Genomic DNA, 24,273 nt, shown 5'->3' on the forward strand with positions numbered 1-24,273 from the left:
CGCGGGTGATGCCGCGCGGTAGATACGAAGGCGGCAGCCCCGCAGCGCACCCCGGGCCGGGGCGGGGGCAGCGGCTGCCCTCGTTCAGCCCCTCGGGAGGGAGCAAACTCTCTTTGGCTTCTTGCAAGTTACCTGCTGCTAATGGTCGGTGATTACTTCTTCCCCGTGCAGCGTGGATTTTTATATAAATAGATGTATTTTTTCAGAAGCAGGCATTCCGCTTGCTATATAAAACACACATATGCCATTTCCATAGTCTGTTCTGAAACAAGACATCGTTCTCTGTATGTTTGGAAATGACAGGGCGCAGAGCATGGTTACATTTTACAGACACACTGAAAATGTGAATGCTTTAGCAAGAGATGCAGATCGAACTGTTTTTCTATGCAGGCTTAAGGCTGGTGCTAGCAATTTACAATAATGGTGCACATCTGTGAAATGTGTACATGTCTAGTTGCTGTGGTCAGGTAAGTAAAATAACGCCTAGATATGAATACATTGTACCCTATTTTATAATTACAAACCTACATAAGTAGCACTCACTTATCCTATAAACTGTAGACAATAACTGAGCAGATCCTGATTCAGAGCTCTTTATGACTAGCATCAACTATGACCCTCAGAGTATGTGCACGCAGACTGGGAAAAACACAAAGGAAGAAAAAGCACCCTATAACATTTATTGTTTGAAGCAGGTTGGATGCAGTTGTCTTGTGCAGAGGTGAGATGGTGACCTATGTATCACTTTGTCAAGGAAAATCAATTCCCATGCGTCAGAGGAGGGCCTAGCATTCCTTCTTGCACACACTCCACAATGCACATTGGTACAATGAGTGTGGAATGAATGGCACAGACAGGGATTTTCTAATGCTGGGAATTTCCACTCTGTTAAATCTGGAGCTGCCTGTGAACTTTGGTTGGTTTTTTTTTGTTTGTTATTTCCACTGCTTACCAAGGGCATTTCTCATGATTTTTAAAAATCTTTTGTTGTTATTCTTTAAACCGTTGACTCAGGAATACACATATTATACCTGTGGCTTAACACGTCTTCCAACAAAAATATACATCTTAGTGATTTAACAGAATACACCATGTACGTAAGTGGCTTTTTTTGGCTCGCGCATTGCTGAACATATATTTGCCAGTGGCAGGTATAAGAAAATTTAAGGACTTTTTTTTAAAACTATTTTCAGTTTCCATTTTGATGCAAAAAGTCAAGTATGAAGACATAACCATAAGCCCCTTATTCTGAATCATTTTTTGTGACACCAACAAGCTCAAATCATATAATTTATGCAGGCCTCAGTCTCATGCATTGGCTTGAATGAGGAAGTCTGAATGTACAAGGAATACAAGATTTCTCTGTGCAAGGTCAAATTCAAAGTAGTACTTCTTTTTTCCTGACATCTATCATTATTGTATGTATTTCTGATCTGACACTGCAGAGTCTGTTGAATGGATTGATGTGTTACAAACCTGATGACCCTATTGAATATTTGGAAAGCTGCTTACAGAAAGTGAAAGAGCTTGGAGGACCAGAAAAAGTGAAATGGGACACTTTTGTCAGCCCAGAAAAGAAGACTCTGCCTCCACTCAATGGAGGGCAATCCAGGAGATCTTTTTTCAGAAATGGTAATGTATTAAGTATGAAAATATTTATATTTTCTGTATTATGAATCGGTTTATATCCACTATTGAACTATTTTATACTCACGACTGCAGCAGACCAAGCCTCCTTCTGATCTTCCTTCTGTTCACTTGTGTTTTCACATTTGGGTTTCTCCTCCTGTAACAAATGTGTGAAAGAAGAAGTTGTAATCATTTTGCCACCAGATAATGCACGTTTGCTGTGTAAATGCCTAACACATTAGTGGACAGATTTCTCATATCTTCCATAAAATATTTGCAAAGATAGAGTCAAAGTTCTCTTAATGCATTTGGCTGATGTTTTTGGTTGGTCCTTATGGGTAATGTATGTACTAACTTCACCACATTTACACCTTTATTTGGCCTAATTTATATTGAAGCTATATGCAGAATGTAGTAAATATTATGCAAACGACAAATTCTTAGAAAAAGGTGTTTCTCATAAAACCAAACAAATGTCATTATCAATACCTGTAATTATTTTATTTGTAATGTTACCAAGGAGTAATTAGCTTATCATTTAGTTGCCATAGTTATTCTTCCTCACCATCCTGCAGTTCATTAAACTAATTAACAAGAATACTATTCTATCTCTGTGTACAACATGTATCACCAGAGGAGTTCTGCTTAGCAGTACAGGCTGTCTGCACAACACAAGCTCCCTCTTCTCAGAGGCCACTGCCAAACTTTGGGTGCTATGAACAGATTTTCACAGAAAAAATGAAGTGTTTGTAAATTTAAGGAAACACCAAAAAGAATGGACTCCTACTGATTCCAGTTTAATCAAACAGATAACTAGAGGCGAGGAATACAAGTAACAGCCAGCACTGATTAGAAGATACTGTAATTTTTACTACAGTAAAGCTAATCCCATGCCTATTGTATTTAAATCTGTGTACAGAATAGGTTTTGAATTTTCAGTATATGTGCACAATTCCCAGTTTATCTTACTATTTTACAGTGATGCCTGAAAATTCGAACTTCCCTTACCGACGGTATGACCGACTCCCTCCAATCCAACAGTTTTCTATAGAAAGTGACACCGATCTTTCTGAAACTGCTGAGCTAATTGAGGAATATGATGTGTTTGATCCTTCAAGACCTCGACCAAAAATTATCCTTGTCATAGGTATGAATGCAGACTCATTTCTGCAACATTTTGTCCTTCTTGCTTTGACTTTTTCACTTGCTCTGCAAACACAGCAGATGCCTGTGTGTATTTAAATGTAGGTATTCTATCTGCCCTAGCAAGTGGTACAGCCTGATTAGAGTGAATCAGAAAGTGAAATTGTTAGTGCTGAGAACATAACATCCCAACTGCTAACACTGTAATGGAGTTACTATGAGCATTTGTGGTCCTATTCTGTAGCTTCAGTGTTTGATAGTGGCTGGAGTGTCTGTTTTTTACTTCTGGAGCATATCTGCCGGTACAGTTTAACCAAAAACAATCCATTTCATGACAGGTCCCCCATGTGAATCAAAGCACTATTCCTCTGGATCTCAACTGAAACACCTATTGTAGGTGCACCCAAAGCTGCTCACAAAAAAAAGGGGATATTTAAAATAATGGATAAGCCAGCTCAAATAGGTGATAGGAACTGTTGTCCTCTATATTTAGAACCTTAAAAATTGATCTTTAGGCCTGTCTGGCCTGAGTGTATTCTATCTCTAGTGCGTAACATTCAAACTAATCCCTAGATCTATTGGCAAGTGAATCTTGTGCCAACTTCAGGGAGAGAGAGCCCTGAAAGAGAGTTAATTGTGCTCTCTCCAGGTTCTCTCTTGTGTGCTGTTTAATGCCCTTTTTAAGCAACTCATATTCTCCAGCCTCAAACAATCATACTGTTTATTAAGAGATAGCTGCAGTTTAAGGCTAAATCAACATTTTCTTCTTTGGCTGAATTTTACTTGTTTGAATTAGTTTCGTTGTCATCTGGGGTGGTTGTCTTTCTTGCACAGCTTAAGTAGGTAGAGCACAGGTGTCAGGGTATAAAGATCACATATAAATATTTATGCTAAAAAGAGAGATTTTCTCTGTTACAGAGAGTAGCATACAGCAAAATAGAAGTGCCTTCCCTGTATTATAAAGTGGGTTCTCTAGGAACAGCATGTGCTGTAGGCTCTGCATCCAGCAGTCCTCAGAAATGTGATAGAATATACTGCAAACAGAAAAACAGGCATTTTTCTAAATATTTGTGGTATGCCAAAAGAATGGCTTAGGCATTTGTACCACCTTCATATTTTATTTCTGAATGACGACTCACAACATGCAAATCTCTCCATGCACCACTGAACTATCAAGTTTATGTTAGATGGAAAAAGACCAAATGCCCTTCTTTCATCTTAATTAATTAGCTAGCCTTCCTTTTAATGGGGAGAAAAACTGTCTTGTTTTCAGTGACCACAAAAGTCATTGAAATTTACTACAGTACAGGGATGAATGAAGATTCAGTCTAGAAAAAAGCAAGAGATTGGCTTTCACCTCTGGAACTGAGTGCAGGAGTATTTAAAGTGAAATCCTCGAACACCAGCCTACAGTGAGCAGAGCATGGATTTTGCAGAGCTTGTTTTCCCTTTCATATAGAGAACTCTAAACATCCCACAAAGGCTATTTCAGCTTTATTTTCCAATTGAGTTTCTTGTTTGTTATAGTGTGATCTGATAGCAACACTATACTACGTGAAGCTTAACAGCTACTGTCCCATTTTGTGCAATATCAAGAAAATTTCTCCCAAATTCAACTTTCAATTGAGAAAGTACATAAAAACATAAATGGAAAGTATAAAAGGTAGAAAATGGAAAAAAAAAACACTCTATATTTCAAGAGACAAACATTGTGCACAAAAAAAATGTGTTGCATACTTCTCAGTTTGCATAAAATGCCCACTAAAATTTTGGTTAAGAAACCTATTTATGGCTAACTAGACTTAATTTACCTTACTGCCTAGCTACTGTGACACTAGTTCCATTCACTGTGGGAGACTGAAATGAACAGAAGTTAGGGAACCAGCTTCACATATTAGTGAACTTTAGTAATGCACTGGCCTAAGATCTTAATGCTTGCATAAAGGTTTTTGCAGCTTCTTCTTTATGAAATTTATCATGTATATAATTCACCAAGTAGCCCCATAACAGTGGTTTTTTGCTTCTTCTTCTTCTACATTTGCAGAAAAATCTGCTGATGAAATGTAAAGCTTCAAAGTGAGTATGTGAAAAATCAGGTAGAATCAGCCAGGATGGCATGCATCTAAATGAATGGAAAATTAAGTTTCCAAAGGATTTTAACACTAGGAAACAAGATTGTGTTTTAAAAATGTGCTTCCTAACATGTTTTGAGGAATACATTTTTACTACTGATACAGTCTGAATACCTTAAAAATATTTCTAAGATGTCGTTAGCCACATTGTGCACTATGTTTTTAAACCATTGTTTTTAAAATGCACTTAGTGAAAAACATTCGTTAATATTAAATGAAAGTTTTCATTTAATAAGAACAGTTTGAAGGATCAATCACAGCTAGAGCTGTCAATAGTTGGCTGATCCTTTCATTTGTTATATCCAGTCCACAGATTGATTTTTAAATTAAAAGCCTTTACTACATGCGTTTAATTTGAATTTACAGCAGCGTAAGCAAAGTCAAAACCATATTAAAACAACTGCCTTAGTAAAACTTTTTGGGCATAACAAGTATCACTTAAAACTAGTTAGCAAACATAATCTTAGATGCAACAAATGTTCCGCAGTCTAGACATCTAAGAAATAATCATGCTTTTCTTGAGTAATTTATAATCTCAGAATAACTGGAAATAATGAAGAAGAAAACAGGCAGTTTGCCAGTATGATTTATCAGAGTCAAAAATGGAAATTACAATGATTTGCTGTGGGAATTAATTTTGTCCAGTCACTTTTCTTTTATAACCTGTTTCCCATTAGGTTGTAAATGGATAACCTCAGTTTGCTCTGAAGGGATATTCTTTTGGATTGTAAAATAGTGATACATGAGAGATTTATGAACATTAAAGCAAATCTTTTCTCTCTTAATGCTTGCAAATTTGAATTGAAAGAACAGAAGTGTCAGTCTATACCTTTTCTTCTGCTTCTCTTTAATGATAAAGGAAATGTCTCCCTTACAGAAACGTACTTGGTTTCAAAAAGTTTTACTTTTTTTTTTTTCAGCTCTTTTAGGCTTTTACAGAGACTGATGCTTTTTCAAGAAGCAGTTTCTCTTTTTCTGGCATCTTTTGTAACTCTACTGTAATATATAGATTACTTTCCTTGTTCTCGAATTTTCTACTGTTTCTAATTTTCTACATATAAGCTATTTATCTTTTGAATCTTTTTTTTTTTTTTTTTTAAGATGCAAAACATTTTGTTTCAAACTGGTTTGACATCCTCAGGGAAATAAACTGAATTTCCATCGTTGAAGAAAAGTTTTATATCTGTAAGAATAATGCATAGCATCAGATCCAGAATGTTTTACAAACCCTTTGCTTCAATGCAGTCACAACCCACTGCTGCTTTTATTTATAGCTAGTATTATTGCAAAAACAAAGGCCACGGCAGTTAATAAAGACAAATGGTACACTTGAATAAACACATAACATATAGGATATATTATATACATTATTTGTTATGCACATTAGACCAAATCCTGTGACTTCGTACATATAGCTTATGGAAATCAGAGTGAGTAGACATTCTTGCAGTTAATAATAGACGCACTTATTCACCTGGCGATATCTACTCCATGCAAGCCAACAGCAATCAGAGGCACTTCTTTGTGCTGTCCTTTATATCTGCCTAAGGAAGAGCACACTGGGAATCAACTACTACAAACCCACTATTGTTCCAGATTACCAAGAGCCTGTAATAAATTGTAAACAACATAGTATTATCTGTTTGAACATCTGTATCAGGTACGGTTTTGATACAGGAGCAAAACAGAGCAGGTTTGGTGAAATGTAGCTGTCATGGGGAAGGCTGAGAGTGCCATCAGAAGGAACTGAAGAGAGCCAAAGCAAAGCTGCTTTGTAGCTACCTGAGCAGAAGAGATGATTCCTGTTATAACAAATGCTTGCATATCTATGAGGGATTTAGATATTGTATATGTAGGGAATTTTTTTATTCTAACAAAGAAGATAGCTGAAAAAAAACCCTAGATCACCTAGAAGACTTGATATTCAAGAATAGCTGTAAAGCCTAATTTAATCTGCTAAAAGAGAAGACTTGTGCCTTGTTTGGCAAGAAACAGCAAGTGAACTAAATGAGAGAAGGTCCTGATTTGAGTTGCAATAGCAAGGCAGAGTCACCAGCACAGTAGGGGTGCAGAAATGGTGCTCACAGCTGCTGGTGGCACTGAAAGTTCTCTGACATGTAATGCTACGGTACAGGTTTGAGCCTGGTTACACAGAGTACCATAAGTGTAGGAAGAAATCCTGGAAATATTATTGTACAGCCAAGTCTGTATTAATTATATACATGCCTGAAAGCTATTTATGGGAGTTATGCAGACAAAGATAAGAGAGAGTTCTACTGTTACTAGAAGGCAGCTCATTGTCTCCATATTTATTTCCATCACATTGCTGTATTTTTTAATTTTCTGGGAAAATGTGTATTATATTTTTAATAAGACTAAATCTTTGTCTGTTGAAGTAAAACTCAATGCTCTCAAACAGAAATGCTCCCAAAATGGCTACTTAGTATTGGGAGTTAATAGCAAAACATTTGTATTGGTTTTGGTTTTGTATGCTACTTAGTACACATCTTAGATACACATCTTTCTATAAGTAAGTACTTATTTCTACCAAACCATTCCCTATTTTTACACACTGGGTTCCAGTTTCTCTGCTATTCACATCTTATCACGTTCTATTAGTTCAGACCCATTCTGACTGTACATGCATTCTCACTTCTGCTGTTTGAGTGACCCTCACTTCAGTATTCCCCGCTTTCTAATGTGGCTGTGATTTTGACATCTATTCTGCCTGTGCTCCAGGTCTGTTCATTCTTCAAGTTGTCTAGCAAGCTGAGCCCAACAAATTGGTATGATTCTGCCATGAGTAAACAAGAGTATTTGACTCTTCCTTTGGATTTAAAGAGTTCAGAGGAGATTTGTTCATTTGTCTCTCCCTTACCACAAATCAGGAAAAATTCCTTTTAGAATGAGGTCAAGCCCAGAAGAGGATGTTTAATTTTTCTTAAGTAATTTGTATTCTTTTGAACTTTTAAAAACTGTTACCTTTGTAACTGGGTAGATGAGACCCATTTCTAATGACTGGTAACAAGTCACGCAACTGCAAGCTGTGCTCTGGCACTGGAAGATTGGTGTTGACAGCAGAGATGTCTCATATGACTGGGTACTTTCGATGATGGTTAATTTAATGTTTTGCTTATTCTTAAAAATAGGTGGCCCAGGAAGTGGTAAAGGAACACAGAGTTTGAAAATAGCAGAACGCTATGGATTTAACTACATATCAGTTGGTGAATTGTTAAGGAAGAAGATCCACAGCACAAGCAGTAATAGAAAATGGAGTTTAATTGCTAAAATAATTACTACTGGAGAACTAGCCCCTCAGGTACAGCAGAGTTAAGCCTATCCTTTGTTAATATTTACTTTCTAAGGGACTGTATGTACTGTCTTAATATGCACCATCAAGGAAACCTACTTCACAATACTGAATAAACTTCTTTTCTCTGTGAAAGGAAACAACCATAACTGAGATCAAACAGAGATTAATGCAGATCCCTGATGAAGAGGGTATAGTGATTGATGGATTTCCCAGAGACGTTGCCCAGGCAATCTCCTTTGAGGACCAAGTAAGAGATTGTTTTTGTTTATTTTGTTTGTATTTCTTTAACAGTTAGGCTCTTTGAATTCCAGGAAAGATGAGTTGTTATTTCTGAGTATTGCTCTTTAAATCTTTGCAAGTTTGTAATTACAGACTAAAAGAAGGTCATTCTTTTGGTTTATGCAATGGAGTGTGAAGACAGTATTTGTAAAAAGCAAGCATAATAACAAAACCAATGATCCAAGTCTCCTGCCTCAGTAATTAAAAATCCTCTCATGATGATGAAAATTACATAAAATCTAACAATTGATTTATATATATATATATTAGTGCTTTAGAAAGGGGGAAAACATTTCCATATCTAATTGTTCAATTTAATGTACACTAAGAGAAACATACATAAATCAATGTGTATATTCACAATGCATTTAATCTCACATTACTACTGTGCATTGAAAAGACTGGAATAAAATTGCCTGTTTTGCAGGTTTTCTGAACCAGAAATGATGTGCTTCTTTTTAAGTCACTTTGGTTATTATAAATTACAGTTCTAGGACTTAGTCAGCTGAAAGAATATTTGTGAGTTCTAATCAGATGTTATTCTCATGTGTATATTTTAAACTCATCTAAAAATACTTAAATTCAGTAGAAAAAGAAAAAAAGGCTATGTCATTTTCTTACCAAGTGCTGTTAATGTAACATTTATGGTCACAAGTAATGGTTGCAGTTTCAGTGCTGCATTTTCAGAGCACCTTCAAGCAGAGCATTTCAAAGTACTTCACAATTGCTAGCAAACCACCAGTTCCGTACTTTGAATTCTAAGTGGCATTGCCAAGCCAGAAGTAACAAAAGGAAGCAGTTAATGAGGCATTTCATTAAAGTGCTTTTATGAGATAGTATTCTGGGCAAAATTTAGAATACTGATTTGAGGAAATTAAAGGAAATAGATAAAATAGTTATTATAGAAAAGAGCCAACAACTGCTAGGTATATCTCCTTATTGTTAACAAAATCGATGATTGATTATAACTGAAACATAGAGCATAAATTTAGGCTTAATGGTCATTTCTTTGACTCATTTTTATCTCCAGTATATTTTGTGATAGCATAACTTAAGTGTATTTCTTGGTACTCTAATTTTGTGCTGATGTTGTGGTTGATGAAAGAACAGGGGGTGGGGTGAAACTGGAAGAAGTGACAGGATCTGAATTATTAAGTGGTTCAGGTTATTAGATTCTCTCTCTACAAAGGAAAACCAGTTAAACATCACTTCAGCACCCACGATAAGACCCATTAGAAAACTAACTAACATATGGAATCCAGAATGTAATAGAAAAGGCTCTGGCCAACCACACCACGGAAGGGGAGAAAGATTAAAATTGTTTCATGTATGCTTGAACTCTTCCACTGCATCATTCAGATATGTTATTCCAGTATTTCCTAATTTAATTTGATGGATTACTCTCTACAGATTTGTTTAGCCCTTGCTGATTGTGTAAGACAACTTGATAAAAGACTGATGGAAAAATAAAAAGCCTGACTTTTGCTCCTTTTTAGTATGTTCCATTTCTTCAAGGATGCTGTAGATTGGTCTTATTTTTCTAGAGACAATAGAGAATGGATATAGTCATTTTAGACTTGATTATATTCTCAGACAGTTTGCTCATTTTTAGTCTAATGGGATTTGCTAAATCATCGTCCTGAAGGCCTGATTCTGCCTGGAAGATAGATGACTGAGTCCCTCTAAAAAAAAATCCCACAGCACTTCATAAAGGGTCATATTTCAGTCTTACCTGCTCTGAAATCAATATGGGGAAGAAAACTTGGTCTGTTTAAGCTACCTCCTGATTTAATCTATCCTTGCAGCTGACCTTGTATATGAATATATCTAAGGCAACAGAAGTAAATACAGAAAAAGGATGTACATGTTTCAACATACAACACTTTTTAATCCAATGGAATAGAATATGTGCAGTGTTTCATATTGACATATTTTACAAAAATAAAATGTTTGCTGTTTTTTAAAATCCTGTGTTTAGTAAGCCATAATGTTGCTCACGTATGGATTGTCTTGTGATTAGGCAAGGGAACTACCAGCAGACATGGTACTTGTCTTTCCTCACACGATGGGGCTGACAGTAATCCATGGCATGTCAAATTATTTACATCAAACATGTTAACGTTTTTAAGCAACTCGGAAATCCCTCAATGAGGAGTGTAATTGAGCTGTGGAGAATTCAGTGATTAACTGTTGTGATGATTTGTGTAGGTCTGCAATTAAAGATGCAGCAGGTGTTTTCCACAGCTCAGAAATGTTATTGCTTTCTTGTTCACAGTATATAGAAGCCACTCATAGTTTATAATGAGGAAGAAGCAGAATTGTTCTCATTATCCAAAACTGACAATATGAGAAATAATTAGTTGAAACTTCAGGAAAGAAAGTTTTGATTACATAGTAAGATGCTTTCTAATTAGAAAACCTATTAAGCAATGTAATGTTCTTGTGAAGAAAATGATGAAATACTACACAATGCAAATAGACAAATAGGCAAATAGACAAATCACATTATTCAGTAATTCATATACCCTATTCTTACAAAGACTTCACCTGCAGAATACTTAAATGTATAGATAAAAAGTTCTGAATAAAAATATGTTTTTATTCTTGTTATCATCAGCTTTCTTGGGGACTAATACTGGTTTTACAGATGGTCCCTTTAAGACCATTTCATGTTTATATTCCTGAAAAAACCCAGAATATTTTATAAGACACAAGCCATTGTGAAGGTTACTATTAGGGGAACTGTCAAAAGATACTTGAAGTATTTATATAATCATTTTCCCATACTACATGATCTCTTCACTGTTTGTTGCTAATTGTTTTGATTACAAGTGTTCTAAAATGAAATCATATCCTTTAGAACAGTGATTTTACAGCATTATTTATTCTGTGCAGCAGCTAGAAAACCGATGGAATTTATTTTAATTTTATAAATTAAAATAATGATGGTAATTGTGTATGTGGTTGAGTAGAATATGTTTGCCTTCTCTGTTCTTTCAGTCATATAGGATATAGAATAGGAATACACAGTAGGAACAAGGCTGACTATTAGTTTTTCATCCTTTGAGTGTATTGGAAGGGATAGTCATCTGTAGTGTCATGAAAGCATTAAATAAGCCAAGAATTTTACCAGTAGCATTTTCCACCATATTACCTTTCTCCTTTGCCCTTATTTACCTAGACAGAAAAAAAAACTCCAAGCATACCAAAAATAAATTGCAGGGGGGAGAATGTAAAGAACAAGATATTACACTGTATGGAACTAGAGGAGAGTGCAACAGGATACTGAGAGAATAGCTAAGGTTCAAACACAGGCTGAACAAATGTAAGGAGAATAGGAGGTCTACAAAAAAGCAGGCTGCAAAAACCAAGAATAATTATAGATCAAGAGATCAAGTATATCTGGTCTTTATTAATCACAGTAAGTCTATATTGTTTTGTTATCCATATACTTTATATGTTCTAAGCCACACCATCTCCCCTTTCTCTGCCTCTGCATATTATGAATGTTAAAGAACTGAAAGGCATAAAATCTGAACTGCTCCCAAACACACTGTAATTCCTTGAACTCTGCTTACCAAACATTTTTATATACACTATTATATTGCTTTCACTATTAAGAACTGCATTGAGTTATTGCAAAGATAAACTAATTTATATTGGAAGTGGTTCTCTGTATTAATAGCCAGCAGAAAAGGATTAAGTCAGTTACGGCACCTGGTTTCTCTTGCAGGCACACACAGAATTTAACTGCACTGAATCTGCTCATAGCCTCAACATAAATTATGCTAAAATAATTCCTTTGGTTTTACGGCTGACATAGCTATCACACAGAGCCCTGACATTTTAGTTTTCATTACCACTTTATTTTGTGAAAAAGTTAAATGAATACATATATATCTGAACTCTGGTTACAATGCCTGTCCTATATAATATATGGCACAGAAATACATAAAGAACAAGTTGAAATTCACTTGTAATTGCTCTTGTACTTTTTTATCCCATTAACTAATCCAGAAGCTAAACTTTTCTCTAGTAAAATGTTAGTAAACAAGCCAAGGCATACCAACTTATGCTAACATTCCCAAAGATAGTTATAGTTAAAAAAAAAATTATGACTTCTTTCTTATTATGTTGTCAGGCTCTGATGTGGACAGCAAGTACTTAAAGTGTTGCTAGGCAGAACTGCATTAAAACGCATCACATACCAGTGACTAAAGTGCCTAAGATAAGTCAGTGTATCACTTGCAACACTCACAGAATCACAGCACTTCTATTCCTGCTCAGATCTAGAAGCCAGAAGGAACTCGCTCTGTTTCCAAGCTATGCTGTCAATCTGGAGTAAGTGGATGAAAAGCACTTTGCAGATCTGAGGAATTTTAAATTAGAATTCAAAGTTTTGTGTTATTATTCTGAGCTTTTTAATATCACTGTTCCTATCATCCATATATTTTGATCAGGAAAGAAGTCTTAGCAGATTTTCATCAGTGCTCACAGGCCAGTAGCAACTCTGCCATTCTGGTCACTTAGTTATACCAGCTTAATTCCTTAATGGTCAGTTATTCATTTCAGCCTGTCAGACCTCATAGCTGTGAGTACTGAAGAAGTCAATCAGTTTTCTGGGAACTTCTTAGTGGAGTTGAAATAAAGTTAAAGAAAAAAAATAGAGTTAAAATTTTTTCTCATTTATTGTGCCTTTGAAGACTGCAGGAGTTGGACTCGATGATACTTGATATTGACTTGAATGGAATACTCTTAACTTACTCTTTGTACTACTTTAAGAAAGGAGATTTAGACCAAAAGAGAGTATGATTTACTTACTAGTAAATACTGCTCTAAAAGAATGAGAGGCCTGAACATTTCCTACCACTGGTATTATAAGCTGTTGCCATACATTCTTTGTATCAGATACATTTCTGAAAGTTGTGAGTAACAGAAACTTATCTGTTCCCATAGACCAAGATTTTCTCTTCTGCCTAATCCCAGTTTGTAAGTAGTTAAATATGGTTACCCTGGATATAAGACTATCTACCTTCTACATCAGATGAGTGTTTTAGGGGGGATCAGCATGAAGGATCTCTGCTGGATCTATACACAAAAGACCATTTCTGTAAGCTCGGTCTAAGAATAAACCTTATTCCCTAGTGAAAATACTCAACAACGGTTAGCTCTGAATTAGTCTTGTTTTCAGATGAGTCATAAAAAATTCTTTTCTCTGTTAAGAAAGAAAAAAAAGAAAATCAGTTCTATACTCATATTTATAGGGAGCTATCTATACTGCTGGAGAAGTAATCAGATGTCCATATGACCACACTATGCTGTTACATTCCACCTTAATTATAGGCATGTTTTCCAAATGGGTGCAACTGAGATAAATGGAAGCAGAGCATTTATGAAAACAGGAGTGGAATATCAATAGTCTTTCAAGGGTTTATCCTGCAGGTTATAAATGCATGTTGGAAAACATAGTAAATGCCATTAAGTCTGTTTCCACATGGATATAGAAATTCCTATTTCATGCATCAAAAAACAAGCAGAAACATGTTTATTAAATGATTTCCAGCTACTTTCTGATGATGATGATGATGAGTATTCTGCATGAAAGAGAGGAATTCAACAAGGCATCACATAATCAGGCTCTATTTTGTATTCCTTTCTCACATACACTCGAATTACCTTTTTTTCCACTTCCAAAAAAGTTTTGCTCAATGCTTCATTTAAAACTAAGCTCTGTGAACTTTGTGTAGCCATTGTTCTCGATGACATTTTATTTCAGTGAATGAAATGTATTTCAAATTACAAAAGCCAGACTGTCAGAATCAATAGCTTTGGTTCTTGGGATTCTGATATTGTCTTTTGGATTGTTACTATTACAAATCGGAAAATTAAGAACAATACTTAGTTCCCGTAGAGAACTTTCCATTTTAGAATGTAATAGGAAATAATTAAGAGACTAATTAATTTCCCATAGAAATTACTATGCTGTATCTCATTATTATCTTCATTTTACAATTCGAAACTTAAAAAAAAATAGGCCCAGAGTATGTTTTCCCATTTTCTTAGAAAAGAAGTATCTGCTGTAGTCTGCCTAGTTTGTTGATTTAAGCAGATGAGAATTGTCACACCTGATGGGGTCACAATGACTTTCAGATCCCTCCTTCGCTGTGAGGTTGCAATTACTCAGCCACAGTTTCTTTAAAGAACTGAGGCTGACTGTGGAAAGCTGCAGTCCCAGGTTTGCTTCAAAGAGACCTTTCCTTTGGCTCTTTCTCTTTCTCCTTTAGAGCTGTTCACTTAACAGGAAATCTATTTATTCTAAGTCCTCTGTGTAAGGTTTAGTTATGCGATAAGCAAGAGCTCAGGTTCTACACCAGAGGAGGTCTAGTGAGACTTCATGGACCTGAGTATATGGTAGGTGGTAGTCCTGAAAGTGTTTGGGAGTAAGTGTTGCAAGTGGGAAGAAGGCCAGCTACAGCTTGAAGTTACAGCTTGAAGCTACTGCTTCATCTGAAGATTTCTTACCATCTTTCCTCATGGCTATTGGAATCTGCAGAATTGGAAATACTAAATAAAGCTATTCACTTGTATAAATTACTTTTGTCCCTCACTTTTCTAGATCTCTAATTTACAGTTACAGTTTTTTGCAGAATTTGTTAGGAAGGTACAGTCAGCTGCATATCCACACTGGGAAAAGAGATATCTCTGCTTTATCCTCTACAATGTGCATCAGTCATTCCCTTTCATGAGATAGTGCTCCTTGACCCAACAGGTTTTGATATCTTATGTTCTTTTGTACTCTCTTTAAGCAGATCTATGTCAAAATCTGGATTTCTTTATTGCTGTATGTTCTTTAAACTCCCAATTTCCAATTCCTTGTTATGTTTCTAACGAAGCAACCTTCATTTAATGGAGCTACTTTGAATAAGTCCATGTTGCATAAAAATCTAACACAAACATTTTAAAAGGCAATTTTAACAAGATTTTTAAGTGAGTCGTTCAAGAGAGAGAGATTTATTTGTAAAAACAGTAAATTAGATAGAAGAACAAAATCAGATATTATGAATGTGGTCAACATACAGTTGTACATTGTAAAATTCTTTGAATTCACATTTCTGACTATTTCTTCCAGCATATGTACTAAGTAGTGACAGCCTCTGAAAACTGCCTGTAAGCATTAAGCAGCATTACTAAGTGGAGGCTAAAACAGATGTTGCCACACTGACTAAAAAGTATAGGAAAAATTAAAATCCTTTTAACTGCCATCCAACCTCTTGAAAAGTGCACTTATGCTTCAGTGAAATTTAGAGGAATGGAGAAAGGCTTACAGGAAAATAAGTGGATAATAATGTCAAGTCCAGACAATATTTATGTAATATTTGAACTGACAATTTGTACTACCAAGGGACATGCGAAATTATAAAACGTTCATTAAAAAGGAAAAAGTGAACCATGCCAGACTGCATCCCAAATCTCACTGTGGATCTTGGAAGAGGTTTATTTTCCCCTAGTCCTAGGCATCTGTCATCTCCATAGTAGCTACTGGATTTCAAATGCTACCCTTACTGAAGGTAAAAATCTTCCTGAAGTGAAAACCATACATTTCCTGCAGAATATGGGGCACTTGTATTTTGCTCTTTATAAAGATCTGAGTTTTAGTTAGGGGAACCTTCCTGTAAGGAAAACAGCAAGCAAGGCTAAACAAGTTTTCATGGGTGAAGTAACAAATTTTCTTCAATATTTTCCTTAGTTTCATATGAGACAAATATACAGGCCTTCATGTAAGAAAAAGGTCTTCCTCAAGTCTATCATTTCTTCTCATCCCCCAAAGATATAATAGAAAAATGAATCACATAATAAAGATCCACTTTATGTAAATGTTGCATAGCTAAGCCTTATCTAGTGATGGAATTGCTGAATTCCGTTTTGCAGAACAGTCAGTTTATTCACAGGCTTCTTGAACTGCTTTTTTCCACAGATCTGTACCCCAGATTTGGTGGTGTTCTTGGCATGTTCCAATCAAAGGCTCAAGGAAAGGTTACTGAAGCGTGCTGAACAGCAAGGGAGACCTGATGATAACCTGAAAGCTACTCAAAGAAGATTAATGAATTTCAAGCAAAATGCTGTTCCACTGGTTAAATATTTCCAGGAAAAAGGGCTAATCGTCACAGTAAGTCCTTTACTATATACCTCTGAAAACTGTTGTAGTTATATTTGGTTTATTTGGTTTTCTTTTGTTTTAAGATAGGCAAAATAAATTATGCTTTAGCTCTTCATAACTCTGTTGACTGAAAACAAACAAACTCTGTTGACTGAAAACAAACATTTGTCTTCTGACTGTAGATATGAATTCAAGGGGTACTTCAGTATATGATATTCCTTACATTGTGTTCTGTACAAATCCATAACATTTCTTAATTGCTATGCTAAAACAGTACGTGAGAGTCAAAGGGTGTGTGCAGGCATATGTAAGTATGTTTGAGAGGTAATATTGTCATGGACTTAAACTATCTTCCAAATTGTGCCAAGATGGTGATACCAGATTTAGCCATTCATTTTACACATTCATTTTACAGTGATGAGAACACTGGGATGTAAATAGACCACTTGGAAATCAGTAAGAATACAGATTTCTGCAGTACTCAGGGCAAGAAAGACAACCTCTAACCACAAAAGAAATCAAAAGCTGCATGCATAAATAAAGCTAGATGGAGACAATAGAAGTAGGGCTACTAAGTGCTCCTGAAGTACATAAGTACTTAATTGTAGTTAATTCAATGAGCAGTTGACAACAGTTGAGTCAGTGACAAGTTCTAATTTACAAGCTGTCTTTTTGTAACAGTGTGTGGAACTTGGTAGTATATACGGTACTATAAGATCACAGCTGGCCTCTGTTTCTTATAATAGCCTGAATAATTAAAATGCATTCTCCTCACACCAAATATCACAAATTCCACGTACTGGTCAGTGTGTCTTTAAATGTGAAGACATCTAATGGTGTTGGTAGTCCTAATAAAACAATACAATATCTTTGGGAATTTCAGAATGAAAATCCCAAGAAATGCTTCATTTTCTCCAGAGAACCTTTGTTGAGCATTGTCATTAACTATATTTGGAAGAATAAGAGGACTGGAGGTCTTAGGAGTTTTTTTTAAATCACTGGGGAAATATGGGTTTTGTAATATTTCTATAGCCTTTAAAAATGCTTTTCCTACAGAAAGCCTGTGTAGTTCTTCAGGGAAAGTGTGTCTTTTGTAGAGAAAGCATGTGGGGGCATTTGGCTAGAACTGGAACTGAAACTGTGGTTCACATGTCTTATTAGAGCAGCACCAAAGCAGTTGCTTTTCCCTTGTTACGAAGCAAGATGCAGTAGTCAAGCTGAGCCTTGGGAGTTAGATGCAGTGCTAGTTTTATGGCCAGAAGATGAGGGTATCTTTTTCTGTAGATGATGAAGAATACATAAGGCAGATCTCATTTCTGTAAGATTTCATTGCATATGGAAAACACACTTTGCAGATGCTTAGGGCAGCTAAGTTGGTGGGGAATAAATGGGAAAAAAGGAGTATCTGGGAAAGAAGTATGGAAAATAGATTAAGAAATAGATTAAGCAAGTATACTCCAGAACAAGTAAGCAAGTAAAAATTCCTACAAAAGGGCATTTTTAAAACCACGGGACTTAAAGGAGACATATGCTAAGCCCTCATAAAAAACTACACACCTCTACAGAAAGTTTGAAACTTCAACATTAAAAAGTGGTTATTTTATCATCATTTGTTCCTTTTGTTAGTGCTCAATTTAGAGACCAGCATTATTTGAGTTTTGACAAGAGTTACTTTTAACGTGTTTATTTTGTTGGAAATGATTTTGCCCAATGGGAAATCTATTTGTATTTCTGCCAACTTACTGTCCTATTCCTTTAATCAAACATCAATGGACATAACAGATGTTTTCTTACTCTGCCTCATGTTTGCTATCACTCAGAAATCCCACTGCCTTCTTTCCTTATGAGCTTGATGTTTCTTTTGGTTTTGAGAAAAAAAAAAAAAAAAACCTTAAAAATTTCATAGCCTTTAATCAGTGAAAAAGTTTTTCCAAAGCTATCAGATCCAATACCAGTGTAGGACTCATCACCTCCTCCTGGTGGAAGTCATATCTTCCGCTCGCATGTACTAGTATGTATCTGCATAACAAATGTAATACTAACACTTCAACCTACATTTGAGACATCAGTGCACTCTGTTTCCAGATCTATTTCTTACAAACACTCCATCAGACATAATCCATTCTAATGCAGGGAAGTTGAAAGAACCTGTATTTTAGAAACTAGTGATTTGTACCACGCCAAAGTTAATTATGGGAAGATTGTAGGATAGAGGAAAAGCTGGGTCCCTGCTTCGTCTTATTCAGATATGTATTTTAAATCTCTGCTATTCCTACTCCAGTGATAGTCATCACCCAGCTACTAGTTATTTTCTGAAGGATGATTAAGTCATCCCTTGAACTGGAATTTCATCTGATATATATAAATATATATTATTTTTACAAATAATTTACTATTATTAATTACTATTTGTAAAAATTCAATGTAAGCTTAGTGCTTCAGTAACAACCTTGTTATATTAATAAGTCAGTGTGTGTTCAAAAAAAAAAAAAAGGAAGACTACCTTTAGTGAGAGAGAAACATTATGCATTAAAAGAAGGCTGCGAACCTTATTTCAACAGTTAAGACAGGACAGCATCCTACATCGGAAAATGCTGATTTTACCAATCTCTTTGTATCTCACTTGTCTGTTTAGGGCTACACAAAACATTAAAATGACTTTCAGACTAGTCAGAGAAATGAAGAAAAATGAGAAAAAGCAGCTGAAGCTGGAAACAAGTTTTTGAGCACAAATTTAGAAGTGAAACAGTAGCGGGTGAGGGAAATAGCTTATAGAGCTGTCTGCCCTCATTAGCATCAAACAAGCCTAATGGCTGTCAACTGTCATGGAAAAATTCTCTACGGAACAGCATTATATAATTTTTTTCTCTTGATTTGGTTATAAAAAGCATTTTTCAATAGCACTGCACACTGACATGAACTTCAGCTCCAGGCTGTGATTTACCAATACACTAGTGAAAGTTTAAGTTATAATCCATTTCTAAAGTTTCTGTGCTATCATATAGCTGTCCAACTTCTGGTTTTGATTTAGGCCTTTTGCTTTGTCTTGTTTCTTTCTTTCATTAGCTCTGAATTCTGAGTTCAAAGGACTTTCCGTTACTCATTCCCCTTAAATTGCCTTGCTTCCCTCTGAGAAGTGTGGGTCCTGTCAGGAGTTCTCAGGGTCAGTCCAGACTTTACTGATAGGAAATGGTAAGCAAACACCTGATCTGACCCTCCACCCTGCTCAGACCTGATGGGAGCCACCACTTGGCACCTCTCACAAACCATAACTCAGCTCTGAGAATCCTCTCCTCACTAAAGGCATTTATATCTCTTCTGGTAAAAGGAAGACTTACTCGTTGCTCTTGTTTTTGTGGTAGTGGTATATGTTCTTCTCCATGCAGTTTCATATTAAATAATCTTTAAAAAGTCCCACACTCTCTTCCCTGAAATAATTCCAGGAATAGAGACTGCTAGCCAGCACCTCCCCTGCATGATCTCACTTCTCCACCAGAGGCTTGGGACTGCATTAATATGCCATCTGATGCCATGCATCTTGGACTTTTGGCAGCAAAGTACTACAAACGCATTACACATGGTTTCACTCAAACATGGACTTGTCCTTTTCTCAGCATACCCCTTCTCCACACAATTCAGAAATGTGAGCTTTGCTTTACAGATGACGTTGAGCTGAGATTTCCCATTAACTGTCCCAGTGAACCAACGCATTCTCAATTTTGTTTTAAAAATTGCATTGTTTTAAAAATACAGTAGTCATGAACACAGACTTGCAGGAGCATGTTAGGTGTGCTTTCACTGTGATTACCATACTGGCTTTTCAGGATACTTCTTGTTTCTTGACTAGAAAGAGTCAGCAAGAGCCAAATTTGAGTATTTCTGAAACTTCTCAAATCAAACAAAGAACGTAGGCACCTCTCTGTGGGAACCCTGAGACCATGGGTTTTGGTTGCAGTTCAGGAGTCTTCTTGTGTTTTACTGCATAGTTCCCTGAATCTTTTTGTGGATTCCTGAACTTATATGCTTATGTAACCATAAGAAAAAATCCTATGCAAGGGAAATGAGATGTTAGATGAGAAATAATTAGAGTAACTTTTCATTGTCTTTGGCGATTCAAAGAAATGAAACTTTGGTGATTCAAAGCAGTGAAAAAGATGCTGAAACTTAGAACAGGTAACCAAATCTCAGCAGACAATGATAGTCACCTAGCTGCCACCACTAATTAAGGATCTGTGCATCTCTGCTATATTTGATAGCTCTTCCGCAGGAAAACTAGGACAGGAGAGCAAGCCTGTCTCTGTAACTATTTCCTCTGGAACTGCAGAACTAGAGCATGCATATATATCCTGTCATCACTGCTAGGTTTTACATGGTGTCTCAACACCATCCATTCATGTACTAAGCAAGATTATTTTGAAAAACATATCAAAGTACGTCTATGAATGAAATATATGTGGAGATGTACCTAAGCAAACCGTTTATAAATATATACTCATTCTGTATTGGAGAGATGATTAATTTGTGTATATGCAGAAGCATGTGCACCATATATACTTCCAAAGCTTCAAAATATTCTCAGCTTCTTATTGGATGATTTATGCTAGTAAGTTCAGCATACTGAAATGCTAATGTCTGCAAGAGAGTGACCACGCTTGGAAACTTGCCATCTGTGTACATGCATGTGTGCAGAAAAAACCTTCAGGTTGGTAATTCTTTGCTGAGGGGAACAGAATTGCTACAGCACTGTATTATTTTCTAAATTCAAAAGTGTGATGATTTAAGTAAACACAAGCTTTCTGAAATCTTGCCCTTTAACCACTAACTGCTAGAGCAAAAAAAAAAAAAAAAAAAAAAGCAGATGATTAAAAAAGAAAGAAAAACACTGAAAATTGCATCCATATAGTTGGTCAGTGATGAGCATATGGTTCAAAACTGATTTAGGAATACAAGAGAGGGAAAGCTGTTTCTGACAGCCACATTGTCTCACATTTTATCTATTTCTGTCACTGTGAATGCTGATGCATGTTCAAAATTAACAGTGCTGTTTTTACAGATCTGGAGCTAAAGCTAAGTGATTAAGCCAAGTTATCATGCAGAGAAATGAACTGCAAGAGATATTTAAAATATCATGCTCTACATACTCTTCAAGTTATTTTAAATTGTTCACCTTAAAGTAATTAAGCTGGGTCCTTTGGGTGATAATTAGCTTCTAATTTCCTACTTGCAGTTAAAGTGAGATTTACAGAAGATTAATTTTTTCTTATTTAGAAGAATCCCATGCTAAGAAATCAGCATGGAAAAAATACTTTATCTCTGGGAAGACTTTTTTCATTGGATCAAGAATATCTGGCATCCATGAGCAAATTTTCCTGTATTAAACTGCATCTGATTTTGTGAGGACTTAGCAGAAGAACCAAAACCACATTTCAGTCATGCTTTTCTGTAAAATAAATTACCCAAATACCAAAAAAAAAAAAAAAAAGTGATTTTTAGTTCTGATTACTCCTGGTGGATATTCCCTGTGAAAACTTTTTAGTCAGGGATTTCCTGATTTTGTCAAAACCCTTTTTGCTGACATTTGATTGATGGAAGAATTTTAGATACCAGCAGTCTTTCATCTCTCCAACAAGCTCTCACTCTCACAATTCTGATAAAATATAAATACATTAGGTGATATTACGGAATGTAACTTCTATATTTCACGAATCTTAATCTAGTAGTTTTGGCTGCTGTTTAATATTTATATTCCTTTTAACACTAGGTAACCGAATGTTTGATCTGATAGCAGATGCAATCACTCTGGATTCAAAGGGGTGAAATGAAATTGAGTGGACAGTCCTCTCATCACACCATGTTATGGAGCATTTTCTTGGTCCTCCTTTTTTAATATTTTTCTGCAGATTCGCTACATGAAAAACAGACAAAAGATTTTCCCTTCTTTTTTAATATATTGTAAACATAACTTTTTCAATATTTGTGAATGCTCAGGAAGTGTCAAAATGAAGGAGATGCTTAGACTGTCAGCAAAAAGTGATGCAGCTAATGTTCCAGACCACTGTGGCTTTTTTCTCTATCATTCTCAAGTCTTATTTTGGCATTTATGTTCAACAGTACTTCGTTAGATACAGCTACAGTGTTAGTGAGGAACTGAGAAAGCTGAACAGATACTCATGTATTGTCTGACTCAGGGAACACAATACACAAGACAGTGCTAATGTGAGAACAGTAGCCTTCCCCTCGTACATCTTCACATGTGCACAGTATCATTTTGAATGCTTCTAATAGCTCTTTCAAGGATTTTGTTTTCTAATACAACTGAAAAAAAAAAAACAAAAAAACCAAAAAACTACCAAGCAGTGCTTTCAAGACCCTTACACAATACCTCAGAATTAGGAAACACTGCTATTGCACTAGCTTAGCACTTCACTGACATAAATATATCCTGCTTCTTATATTCCCTGATGCTTTCATCAGGTAACCACTCATATGGCTGTTCTGCTCCTGGCAACCACTGTTACATCACTTAGAGTTAGCATGTGCATCTCCACACAGCACTGCCTTCTATTACTTAGACACAGCCTACAATTCTTGGCAAAGAATTTGTGAATAACTATGCATACTTCCTTTATTCTCCAGCACAATTATCATCCTTTCTGTTCTCCAAGGTAGCAATTGTAACATCCCATCTGAACACTACTGAACTTTAATGGCTAGTAAATATATCTCTCCGCCTTGCTGTCACCATGCCACATTTGGAAATTCAGTAATCTACTTAAATAATAAAATGGTAAAATAATTCCAAATGTCACTGGAACACTGCAATCACAGATACCATTGTTATATTCTGTGAAGGAAGAACTGTTGTGCCCACTCACAATGAACACAATCTCTTATGCCAAAAGCACAACATTGCAGCCACTCATGGTACAGCAAATAGAGGACATTAACACGTAAAATGTGGTATATTTTCATCACAATTTGCTATCATCTGTTGGTTATATATCAAGGATTTTTTTAATAAATATATTACCCCTTGATCTGTTCTGCTGTAAGTATTTTTTAGGCAGATCTTAAAATATTCTCTTTATATCCTCCACTGGATTTCCCCTCCCACTTTTAACCACAAAGTCAAATTAAAACATCTACATTTTCAAGACTAGCACTTCAAAATTCTCTGTCCTGCAAGCATTTCAGATCTTCTCCTGCTTTCTACCATCTACTATGTTTTGGTAATAATACACATTTTAGAATGCCTGTGCCATCTCCTTTTCCTACCACTGCAAGAGGCCAATTAGGCAATTTAAAAACACTATTTTCACTGGTTTCCTAGTGTATCCCACCTTCTGTGCTTTTTTGGTTCTCTCTACTAAAATGAACTAACTTCTGTATAAGCACAGAACCCTTACAGAGAGGAAACCTAGGATGTGGGCAATACAGTTTATATTCAAGTTGCTTATTAAATTTCTCAGTCTATAACACACTGAAAATAGTTTCAATAATCCTTTGTATCCTGAAGTCTTATCTCACAAATTGTGCTAGAAATATTCTACCAATTTCACTTACATTCAGTACTGCTCATTTCTGTTCTTGATTTTCTTTTTACAATAACATAATCACAA

General features: G+C 35.7%; 1 protein-coding gene across 2 annotated transcripts in view; it reads left to right on the forward strand.

The window, feature by feature from the left end:
- AK5 (adenylate kinase 5) overlaps nucleotides 1–24,273 on the forward strand; it is a 77,019-nt gene that overhangs the window by 210 nt on the left and 52,536 nt on the right. Inside the window, exons 2-6 of one of the 2 annotated variants that reach the window (XM_065740520.1) lie at nucleotides 1,446–1,632; nucleotides 2,609–2,776; nucleotides 8,054–8,223; nucleotides 8,351–8,464; nucleotides 16,472–16,663. In XM_065740520.1, coding sequence (XP_065596592.1) covers nucleotides 1,446–1,632; nucleotides 2,609–2,776; nucleotides 8,054–8,223; nucleotides 8,351–8,464; nucleotides 16,472–16,663 — 831 coding nt within the window. Of the gene's footprint in view, nucleotides 1–1,445; nucleotides 1,633–2,608; nucleotides 2,777–8,053; nucleotides 8,224–8,350; nucleotides 8,465–16,471; nucleotides 16,664–24,273 lie in introns of those variants that run through there. The other variant, XM_065740529.1, reaches the window with a different exon arrangement.

The sequence above is a fragment of the Cyrtonyx montezumae genome, unplaced genomic scaffold, assembly GCF_038088225.1.
Source record: "Cyrtonyx montezumae isolate F1298 unplaced genomic scaffold, pur_monq_1.0 scaffold_1, whole genome shotgun sequence".
NCBI classification, from domain to species: domain Eukaryota; kingdom Metazoa; phylum Chordata; class Aves; order Galliformes; family Odontophoridae; genus Cyrtonyx; species Cyrtonyx montezumae.